The following is an 11,796-nucleotide window of genomic DNA, read 5'->3' on the forward strand; positions in this document are numbered from 1 at the left end:
AATAGAGTCCCGATCAATAAGGAGAAAGAATTGCTGGTACTTTCTACCATCTCCTGCATGAATCCCATAATTTCTCTTCATGGAATTAGCGTCCTGAGCTTCCAGCCCGGCTGTGCCAGGGACAGGCTGGGGGTGCCGGGGGCGGAGTGGGTAGGGGGAGGGACATGGGGAATGCCTCTGCTCGCTGTTCCAGGTCAGGGCCCTGCCGGCCTAACTCAGGGCACAAGTTCGGGTTTGAGGTCCGCGTGGAACCCGTGCGGGAGCGGGCGCGAGCAGCAGCTGGGGGACGGCGGCAGGGGAGAGGCTGCGCTGTCTCAGGGGAACTCGGGTCACTCTCCGAGCTAAGCGTCGGGCCCTGTGGGCAGCAGCCTCCCAGGCACTAAACATTCCCATACAGGGGAGTGCTCTGCAATTACCTCCTCCCAGGTCGGCGCCGGCTCGGAAAGCCAAGTGCACATTCCAGGGCCCTTCCAGGGTTTCCAAGCCCCCTCTCCCGACCTGTAGACCAGCCCTCCCAGAGCCCCCCGCTCCTTCCCAGGTTCTCCACGGCCCCCTCCCCTGATTCAGGGCTATTTTTGCTCGAGTCCCTTGGCAGTCTCTCCCAGGGCCTCCCCGCCAAGTCTTCCGGGGAGGCACCTGCTGCAAAGGGGCCGCCCGCGCGCGTGCACACGCGCACACAGCACCCACGCCCTCCGTCCCAGCCACCCCAGCCACGCACACTCCCACACCCTCACTCCCGGCAAAGTTAGTCCCCGGCCAGAGGCGGCGGCGGCGTCCCTCACCTTTGGAGAACAGGGCGGCCAGGCTGATGAGCACGGGGGACCAGTGATGCCACGGCGTCCCCATCTCAGACGGGCACATCCCGGAGACCCGAGCGCGGCTCCTCTGCTCCCGGCGCCGTCGGGGCGCAGACCAGCGGGTCGCCAGGCCGGGGCCGAGCGGGCTGCACGAGGCGAGCGCGCCTAGGGGCGCGAGCAGCCGCGGGGCCCTGCGCCCTCCGCCCGCCAGCCCATGGCCGGCCGGGCGACGACCGCGCGCGGCTCCGGACTCGCTCCCCCGAGGCCGGCGCGCGCCGCAAACCCCACCCCTCGCCCCCGCCGGGCGCCTCGCTCGAGTCCGCGCGGGGTCGGCCCTCCTGCTTGGCGGGCGAGGGGCGCCTCGGGAGCGCGGGAGCCGGCTAGCGCGCGCGGGCGGCGGGGCGGCGGGGCTGCGGCGTCCCGGGCGCGGGCGGCGGCGGCGGCGGCGGCGGCGGCGCTGGGGCCCCCGGCGGGCAGGCCGGGCGCGCGGGGCGGCGCGGGGCGCGCGGGCGCACGGTCCCCATGCCGCCCGCGCCCGAAGTTTGGCGGTGCCGCCCCCGCGCGCCCGGCTCCGGCCCCCGCCCGCGGCCCCGGCGCGCAGAGCGCACGGCCGGCAGGGGAGACTCGGCCCCGGCGCGCGGAGGAGCGCCCGCTGGCTCGGGGACCCGCGCGGTGGCCTCGCTTGGCCAAGACCGAGCGCCGCTGTGCCCAGCGCGGCTGGGGGGGCTTTGCCTTCCGAATTTGTCTTTTTTTGAAAAGCCCCACCCTTTCGGAGTGACGGCCGTGAGCCCCAATCGGCGAAGTCAAGCCCACCTCCCCCCGGCCCGCCCGCCCCGCCCTCGCCGTCACCCCCGCCCCGCGGGCGAGGCTGGGAGGGGCGGCTGGGAGGCCGCTGGGAACCGGGCTCGAGCTGCCCAGCCCAGCTGCCCGCCCCCCAACAGGTGGCGAGACCTATTTGCCTTCCCTTCCCCACCAAACCTCTGGCCAGTGGACACAAAGGTCGCCGCGGAGGGTCCCTCAGCCTGCGCTGGGCTTTTCCGGACCAGCTCTGAGCAGGAGGGCCTCCGACACGCCGTCCCGGCCCCCAGCCCGGATCCCTGAATGGCCACCGCGTCAGGGATCCTCAAAGAATTCCATCTTGCCCTCCGCTGGCCCAGCCGCATCTGGGGATGGCCCGGTGGAGAGCCAACGTGGCCTTGAGAGAAAACAGACAAGGTTCTTGGTTTCTACCGCCCTGGATCCCTAATTAAGACAACCCGGAACCGAGATCACTAAGCAGAGTCCTGCGATTTAAATGCAAGGACTCTTGGGCTCCCTGCGAGCCTTTGAATTAACCAGATCAAAATCGGAGTGAAAGCTTCCTGAGTGTTTACAAAATATTGTTAGACGACAGACAGCCGCGAAATCAAAGGAGGGGAGTTTACCCAGGAGGTAAAAATGGGTCATTATCATCTGACTAAGAGAGCAACAGATGTTTTACTCCAGATGCCCCTGGTTGCAAAAATATACCAGAGCTTGAAGAGTTTTTAGCTTTCAAAGTTTCCAGGAAGATCAGACAAGCAAGTGTGGCTCTGCAAGGGACTGTCTCTCCAGCTTTCACTCTCTTTGACACCTGCAAGCCTTCTTGATTCTGCACTTACTCTTCTAATGTATGTCCCGTCTTCCTGTTTTTCTTTTGTCTCTCAAACGTGGGCCTCTTCTCTTTGGGGCTCCTATAAAATTGTAGAGAGCTAATGCAGCAAGAGTGAAAGAGATGATGTATGTCAGCACTTCCGGAACTTGAGAAAATATTAACATCCCTCTGGAAGCTTCGTGAGGGGCCCTCCCCCCTGCCCAGTGCCGAGCCCACGCCAGAACCCTCCAATGAGGCTGGTTTGTACCATTAAAACTTCATTAACCGGCTCCTAGGGAAGCTCACGCAGCTTGTCCCAGGACCCCTGCCTCCTTAGGTCCTTCACCTCCAAACTGGGGGAAACTGGGGTTTAACCCCCTGAACACCTTCGCCGGGGCTCCCCCTGGTTGGCCCAGAGTCTGTATTAAACCCCAACTCCAGGCCGCCAGGGTCGGTCTTAATGTGAAACAGAGTCTATTGTTTTGTAGCATTTCCCAAAATCGTGGTCCCTGTTCTTTATGGAAAACAATCCCCCTTTATATTCCTAAATCAAATTAAGATTTTTTTTCACCCAGAATTGCCGTCATCAGATGTTCCTTTTGGGGGGAGGGGTTGGGGAGAGGTGTCATTGCAGAAGATTTATCTGTGTCCTTAGGATGAAAGCTGGCCGACAGCTTCCAGCTCCTGCCCGGGGTTGTGAACCATTTCCCTATTATGCGTGGCTGGCTAGGCAAAGTTTTTTTCCTATTCTTTGCTGTGGAAGCTTTGGGGGAAGCTACAACTCCAGAAACCTGATCAGTGGCTAAAATAAAATACAGGAATGGCTTCTCCAGTGTGCTGGTTGAGTGAAGACATCTAATCTTCTTTGGGTAATTAGCACAACTAATCGTGGGGTGAGCCGAGGCTTCCAAGCCCTGGAGAAGCTTCCAGGCCTGCCAGGTCCCAGGCTGCCGCCATGCCTCTGGGACAACATCTCATCCGAAGCTCCTGCTTTGTTTCTCTCCAATTAATTGTAAGATTACAATTAATTGTATAGTTGCTTTCCTGCAAGAATATGGGTTTCATCTGCAGGGCCATAAATCAATGCGTAAGCCTAATTTTGTCAGTAATTAAATAGTACTAATTGTTGTGCTATGTGGATTACGCTGTTAAGTAAGGCACTGCGGGGTCGCTGTCTTTCAAGAAAATACGATGCGCTCTACAGCAGGTGGCAGGAGGTGCTGGCTTTGTCGGGGGGGGGGGCTGGTAATGGTGGGAAGGAGCCTGCAGGACTTCAGTGTGGAAGGGAATTATGCCAGCGGTGGTGGGGGAGGCGCGTTTAGGTGCTGAAAGACTAGACCTCCTCCTCCAGTTCCTCCAGTAGCATCAGAGAGAAAGGCTCAAACTGCCACAAACTGTTAATAGTTGCAAGTACCCTTGCTTTTAAAATAGAGGAACTAGGATGCCTGGGTGGCTCAGTCAGTTAAGTAACTGCCTTTGGCTCAGGTCATGATCCTGGGATCCCAGGAACGAATCCCGCATCGGGCTCCCTGCTCAGCGGGGAGTCTGCTTCTCCCTCTGAAACTCCCCACCTCATGCTCTCTCTCTGTCTCAAATAAATAGATTAAGATGTTTTAAAAAATAAAATAAAATAGAGGAAACATCTTTCTGCTCAGAGGGAGGCCATCTAACTAGAATGTATTAACGCTGCTGTATTTTTGCTCTGATTATCCATATTTTTACTGTCCCACTTTCCGGTTACCTTGCTGGTATGTTTCCTTTCAAACTCAGTTCCGTGAGTTTCTGAGGAATAGGTTGACTTGAAGGGGAGCATAGCCTCGCTAATGGTAAGGTCTCTCCAGCCGTCTTCTCTCCACGACAGAGCTCGCAGAGATGGGGAGAACTCGCTCACGTGTGGGAAACATTGCGTGTGAGCCTCCAGATCACCCCTCCTGCAGGAGGCTTTTTGAAAAAAACTTTCTTTCTCCCCTCTCAATCTCCCCAAATTCTTGGAAATAAAAGGCCAGAAACGGCTTGTCTCTTTCAAGAGTGGTGACAGCGTTCCGATCCGGAGTTCAGCGGAGCCGCCAGGAACACCTCTGCGCTCGCTGGGGAGGCTGGGGGAATGGCGTCCCTCCAGCAGGATTGTCCCCTGTGGCTGCCAGGCAGTGTCCTTGAGGATGGCGCTACTGCGGTTCCCGGGGACCTGTCCTTCTGTCCTGGAGACAGGCACGAGTGCGCTTCTCAGTCCCCTGGAAGGTGACCGATGGAAGATGAGCAGAGGTGATGAGGGTCCCTTCCAGGATGAGGCCACGGAGAGCCTCCCTGTTGCTCTGTGGTCTGTAGGTCCCCCACCAGGAGGCTGGAGGAGACCGCGGGTTCGAGAAGATGCCGCTGCGGGAAGGGGAGCGTCCCCATCCGCCGGCCCAGCAGGTCCGGGTGGGGGCAGAACCCCTGCCAACCCACACGGGACTCCCAGCAGGAGGCACGGATGATGACCGTGTTAGGTCGCTGCACCTGCGGACTCTTCTGGGTCCCCTCCCTCACATCTGGACCGTTCTTCCCGCCCGCACCACTCCGTCCTTTCTTGTTCATGTCCTTGGGCTCCATAAGCAAACGTTAGGAACCCAGGCTCTCAGCCTCCCAGGTAACCCAGGGCGTCTCCAGGTGACCCCTCAGTGGGCCTAAAGGGACCCCACTTGCCTGACTTTACTGATGTATGGATCCGCACTAAAGTTCAACAGACCCTACGGGGTCCTCTCTGAAGCGGTAAGCAGCACTCTCGGGTGAACCCTGCGTTCCCTCCTCTAGCCTGCTCAGCCTCTGTGGAAGGTGAGGAACCCAGGGCGCTTGGGGAGAAGCTGCAGAGAGTTCTTCCGGGCTTTCTGTACGCGCGTCTTTCCCTGGAGACTGGGGCGAGGCGGCTCGCTGTTGCTCGCTCGCGCCCCCCGGCCTCGCAGGGGGAAGTGTGGTCCTCACAGGCGGGGTCCTCAGTGGTGAGGGGTTTCTGCGGATCCCCAGCTGCACACAGTGCGTATCTATGACATGCCTGTCATTGGCTGGGCTCTGGAGATCTAGCCAGGGGACCCACCACCACGGAGCCTGTATTCTCATGGGGACAACCAGACAGCAACCGAGCAAAAAACGTGATGCTTTTAGAAAGACCCTTGAAGAACCCCGGACGGGATCCTGTTTACCTTGAGAGAGGGCTGGCAAGGCGTCTCGGGGAAGCTGGCCTTAGAAGCAGGACCTGCCTGAAGAGAAGGACCCACGGGGCCGATCTGGGCCATAAATGTGCAGGTGGAGGGGACAGCAAGTGCGAAGTCCGTGAGGGCTGTCAAAGCCCAAAGCCCAGCAAGAAGCCTGTGGCTGACGCCTGGGGTGGGGGGAGAAGGGTGGTGGGAGAAAGTCAAGGCCCTCCTGGCCCCGTCTCTGCTATAATTGGGACCCAGCACCTTGCAGGAGCTGCCCCTTCCTTTTCTGAAGCTGTGCCATCAACCCCTGGGTCGGTCTGAAGGTCTCAATCCGCAGAAAGCCCCAAACTGTGCCTCAGTCCTCAAGACGGCCAACCACAGAGGAGAGAAGGCTGGAGCTTCCTGGGCCCCACATGCCACCCGGTAAGACTGACACATCGGAAGGACCGTTTGCTTTTCTAACTAGGCACCCAGATGGTTTGGTTTCTGGAGTGCCTTAAAACAGGTGTTTCTCATGGCTGGCAAGGGCTGGGCTCTGACCTCACAGATGCACCCCTCAGAGGGGTGCAAGACGGTGCACATCTCTCTGGGAGTACCCTGCCACTAGTCTAGAATGGCACCTGAGCTAGACCAACCACAGCCCTGCCCCAGGACCTTTGCACCTGACACAAGAGGGGAAAGCCATGTGTTTCTGGACACCTGGAATGTATATTCCCTGTGTCTTCCAGGGAACCAGGGAGCAGATGGCAAGTCCCTGAATCAGACACACACACGCACATCCCAGTGTTATCCCCGAGAAAATGCCCCCCAACCCCTGCCCAGAAAGAGCGTTTCTGAGGGTCACACCCAGGGGGACTGATCCCACCCTGGGTCGGAGCAGCCACTGAGGAAAAGGCTTTGCCGGCAATTTGTCGAATTTGCCAGCATCAAAGAGAGTTGTTGTAAACCATGTGAACACGGCTTCAAAGCTGAAAGCGGAGGACATTCTCAACGGCCTAATTTGGAATTGCTTTAAGGATGCTTTGGGGAATAAACAAATGGAAATAATAGGGCTGGGAATACTACAGCTGGGGAGAACTGTTTTCCCTCCTAGTAAGAGCCCTCCCCGGCCGGTGCGTAAACCACACATACATTCCAGTTTCTTCCTGGAAGCAAGCGTCCCCCAACGACGCAGATTCATCTGCCTGGGGCTCTACCCACGGGGGAGGGATGATCTCCGGGTCCCCCCTCAGCTCCCCCTGGATGTATTGGCCCAAGAGGACCCCGACCTCCACATCATCCCAAAAGTCTTCTGAAAAGATTACTTCTAACAATTCCTCAATGCCAGTTTTTTGGGTTTATCAAAAGCTCTTTGCTGGGTGCGTGACTTGATCCACAGGCCAGTAGGGCAGTTCTTTATAAACCGAGTTCTAACTCATCACAGGAGAGAGGTCTGCCTCCCCCAGAGTGACCTGAGACGGTCAGTGAGCTTCGAGTCTACTACACATGTGGTTGGGGGGTGGGGTGGTGGTTGAAGACATCGTTTTATTTATTAATTTTTTAATTTTTTCATTTGACACAGAGAGAGGGAGCACGAGCAGGGGGTGTGGCTGAGGCAGAGGGGGAAGCAGGCTCCCCACCAAGCAGGGAGCCCTGTGCGGGACTCCATCCCAGGACCGCGGATCGGGACCTGAGTGGGAGGCAGACGTTCAACAACTGAGCCAACCACGTGCCCCAAAAAGGTCATTTTAAACTGTTGCTTCAAAAGAGTAGAAACAGGTGGTCCTGGGTCCGTGTTTTCATTATGATGTCAGTGGATCCAAAAGGCTGAAAAGCAGCCCCTGGAGACGGGACGTTCTGGAAAGTTCCCTCTTGCCCAGGGAGGGAGAACGTTCAGGGCCTGTGGTCCTGGGGCATGAAGGCAGCATCCGTGGGCCTGCAGTGACCCCTAGTGGTGAGAATGTGGCAGCTCAAGACACCTGTTTTCCCGGGAATAAAGAGACTCAATGATTGACACATCCCGCTGTCACCAAGGACACAAGTTGTCAGGTTTGAATTAGTCAAGCTGTATTTTTAATCGAGCTCATGCACCCATATTGATGATCCAAGTGAATGTTTCCCAACGGGGCGCTGCCGACAGCTTCCTCCACATTCTCTCGTCCTCTGTCGTCCTCCGCGGAAGCAGAGGGTCTCTCCAGGGAAGACACAAACCTGGGTCCTTTGGGGGGTCCTCGTGGGGCTGCATGAGAGAGAGCCCCGGGGTCCTGCTCATGTATCATTTAAAGACCAGTGAGTCTGGAAGAAACACGGACTTGTACCAGCACCGCCAAGCATGGCAGTGCCTGGTGAAAAAGGTCTTCGTGGGGCAGGGGGCAAGGGGACAGCCAGCCATCCCAGTGCCTGGTTCAGTCCCTCGGGCTGCATTTGGGCCAGAAAGGGGTAGTCATAGACTCAACTGCTGTGGCCTTTTAAAGACCCTGGCACACCGATTAAATTACGTAGAAAGTGTGAGTGCGAGAGGAGTGTCCACGTGTAGCGATGACTCCGTTCCATGCTTCAGACGAGCTAAAACTCCAGTCTCTGGGCCTTCTTTTTCGTGCCTTTTTCTTTTGTTCTGGCATTTCTGTACTGAGACCGCTTTGGAAATTTGCAGAAAACCTGTCATGAGGAATCTGCATTTAAAGCGCACATATTTATCAAATATTTCAGAAATTTCCCCCCAACATTGGCCTTCAAAAAATTAGTTTGGCTAAAATTATCATACTAGCAATACTGGAGCTTTTCACACATGCACCCCCCTGGGGTCGATGATTAGTAGTATCTGGCAGATCCTCCAGCTGTGCCCCTTGTTACCACATCTGGCCCTGCTGTTTACCCTGCAAGACGGTGCACCTCTCCCTGGGAGTACCCTGCACTAGTCCAGAGTGGCACCTGAGCTAGACCAACCATGGCCCTGTCCCAGGACCTTTGCACCTGATGCAAGAGGGGAAAGCCATGTGTTTTTGGATGTCTGCAATGTATATTGCAAAGCTTAGGCGTTGCTGGCCGTGGGGCCCACGACATGGTCTGGAGCTCTGGGAAAGGCAACAGCAGAACAGACCAGGCTGCTGGTCTGTTCATTCATCCCATCATTTCTCACGTTCCAGGAAATAGCTGAGTGTCCACATGAACCCCAGCGTTTCACGCTAGTCCGGGTCCAGGTGGCCCCTCACTCCCAAAGGGTCATCTTTCATCTGTCCTCTAACTCGCTCCACTAGCCGGGCTCCTGCTTCCAGCCTGGTTAAAGAAATACTGGAGAAACTCAAATGAGCTCTGGTCCCATGGGGTCAACACATCCCATGGCTCCCACATCACTCAGTGAGAGTCTCATTCCCGCGATGCTCGGCAAGGGTGTTGTGAGCTGCGCGCCTTGTCCCTGCTCCTCTTCTGTTTCAGCCAGTGGCACTGCCTCCTCCAACGCACCAGCATTGCTCCTGACTCAGGGCCATTGCACAGACCGCTCCCTCTGCCTGGAACACCCCTCCGTTGGATATGTATAAGGCTCATTCTGGTCTCTGCTAGAAATCACGCCAAGGCAGACTCCCTCCTGGACATAATAGCTTTCTACCCTCATCTTCTGTAGGGTGTCACGTTGCTTGTCAACACTGAAGTGCTATATACTAAACACTAACATAAAATACTGTGTGTGAGATAAGAAATACCGTGTTGGTTTAATGCCGTTCTCCCCTACCTGGAGTGTGCGTGAATTCCTGAGAGCAATAGCTCTGTCTGCTTTGTTCCCTGCTGTATTCTAACTGCCCAGAATAATGCAGGATAATGCAGGCATTCCAGAACGTTTCTCTTCTCCGACTGGGGTTTGCTAGCAGGAAACTTGCCACACTGTTAATTTCCCAGTTCCCCTGTCCAGCCTGTGGTAGCGCAGTAGACTGGGTTACGGGGAAGCCTCTACTTGGATTTGGACTGAAAGCTGTGTGACCTCGGCCAAGTTGCTTAACCTCCCTCTGCCTCCATTTCCTCTTATCTTCAGAATTGTAGAGGATGCTTTCACCTGACGTGTTGGGCTGTCCTAGGATTGATTCAGGATACCCACTGGTACCTGGCACCCCGGCAATGGCTCTCTGCTTAGCAGACAGCAATCAGCCACTATTCTTTTCTAGGAGCAGAAATGCGTTCTTACAATGTTGTCTTTTTTCCTTGTCCAGTTTCGCTATTTGACTATCCACATAATTTATGGTGTTTCTGCCGGGTCAAGGCCAGATACAGATTTTGTTAGCATGATACTAAATGATCTCCATGGGAATCAGACTCGTAAGTGAAAATCGTGTTGGTATTTTGCTCCCATTAGACCTCTCAGACATCAATAACCCAGAAGTCAGAGAAACAATTCCTACAAATCAACGTTACTCATCCCAGAGTTTAAAATAACTTGGGTTTGGTTTTTTTTTTCCCTGTTGTTCTGAAAGTTTTTCTCTTCTGCATAAAAATGCCAAGGCTTGGGGGGAAGAAAACGCAACAAACTAACAAAAAACCCACAAGACACCTTATATAATCGCAAATTTTCCTTGATGAGGTGTCTGCAGGGGTAAAAGCTCTCTGTTGATTTTCGTACCGTGCACACACTTAGCGAAAAGTGATGACTGGGGTAGAAACCAGTCGTGCCAGATTTTCAGATTCTGTTCGTGAGCTGTTGCACCTCCAAGTTCAAGTTGAGTGTCAGACTTGCTGTTTAAAAACGGTGTTGCTGGGTGTTTATATAACTTGTGCATGGTGGCAGGAAGTCGAGCTGCTCACCTGGGCTGGGGAACTGGGCCCCTCGAGAGTCCAGCCTCAGCCGGTGCCGACAATCACCTGCCCGGGCAGCAGAAAGCACAGGTGCCCCCCGGTCGCCTTCTGAGACCAGTGTGGGTGCACCCTTGGCCCTTCCTTCCTCCAGAGCACTCTTGTCCACCACTCTCTGCCTTCAGGCTGGGCAGGAAAACGAAGACTACAGGAATGAGTGCGAATAAGTAATAAATAATCCATTGCTAATTCTGATAATTTAATTTATCCAACAATGCTAACCTCTCCCTACCACTGACCCAATCAATGTCCTTCAGGAGCTAACCGTGGCACCCTCTAGTTCCCAAAGATGGTCGCAACCGTGCCTCCCAGCCGTAAGCTCTTCGCAAAGCCATCTCAACACTGCCCCATCCAGGGGTGTGTCTCTGTTCCTTTCCCAAGGATCTGAAGGAACTTGTGCCTCTCAAAGGACTGACGAAAAGGTGATGCCCTGTGCCTACCAAGGTAGGTCAAAGAAGGTAGGTCACCTGGTGCCAGAGCCCTTATTCACAGAGCCTTGGGGTATAAGGAAGAAGTCTAACTACCCCTGGGTAGGGACCACAGAGCTACATGGAGAGGCATGTATGTGTCCATGTTCCAGAGAATAGCCCTGGTCTCAAGCCCTTAGCAGAGTCCCTCCAATGTGTTGAATACAGGAACCTTCAGATAATGCCAGTCCTCAGCCAGCTGGTCACCCCCTGCTTCCAGGCTCCCCAGTGGAGCTCCCAGTTAGTGTGGAGAGAAAACCCCATCCTGCTATGACCTAAAATTTTTTAAAAGGTTGTTCTTTGAAGCCACTAAATTTGGACAATTTGGTAAGCAATAGTAGTGACCAGAACACCTGCCAGGAGCAAAGCAACCCCTTGTGGATTGGAACTCACCTCCGTAAACACCTACATCAGACACCCACATTCTGCCAGGCCCTGGGCTGGGCTGTCAGGATTCAGAAACCACAAATGGTTCCTGTCCTGTATTCATTTTGACCCATTAACTTGCAAGTTAAAGAAACCGACTCACATTGGCTCCTGGGTCATTCGTGGACCCAAGTAACTGACAAATTCCAAGTAGATCCTTCAGGAATGGCTGGATCCAGGTGTTTAAATGGCCCTACATCTCTCCATCTTCCCAACCTGGCTTTCCTCAGTGTGGACATCTCCGTTGACCGCTTTTTTTCTGATTGTTCTATGAACAGTTCCCAGCCTGACTGGCATCATCTCAAATAAGGCCACGGGCCCTGAATCAGATTTGAGTTGCACGGAGGTGTTGAACCAAACCAAACCCCATGTACTGAGGATGGGGAGGGCTGTTTCACCGAGGAAAACCAGTGACATTATCAAAAGAGAAGTACCTGTGAGCATTCAAACACAGAGAAGCCCCTTGCACCTGCTCTGCTGAAGGGAGGAATGAGAAGCCATGT

At 55.2% G+C, this 11,796-nt stretch overlaps 1 protein-coding gene across 1 annotated transcript in view; it reads right to left on the reverse strand.

The window, feature by feature from the left end:
* The window catches only part of TMEM132D (transmembrane protein 132D), a 568,943-nt gene extending 567,800 nt beyond the window's left edge, over positions 1 to 1,143 (reverse strand). Inside the window, exon 1 of the mRNA XM_059140271.1 lies at positions 783 to 1,143. Within this exon, the coding sequence (XP_058996254.1) occupies positions 783 to 861 (79 nt within the window). The 5' untranslated portion in view covers positions 862 to 1,143. The remainder of the gene's footprint in view (positions 1 to 782) is intronic.
* Between the last annotated feature and the right edge of the window lie 10,653 nt (positions 1,144 to 11,796).

This window comes from Mustela lutreola, chromosome 11, assembly GCF_030435805.1.
Source record: "Mustela lutreola isolate mMusLut2 chromosome 11, mMusLut2.pri, whole genome shotgun sequence".
Classification (NCBI taxonomy): Eukaryota; Metazoa; Chordata; class Mammalia; order Carnivora; family Mustelidae; genus Mustela; species Mustela lutreola.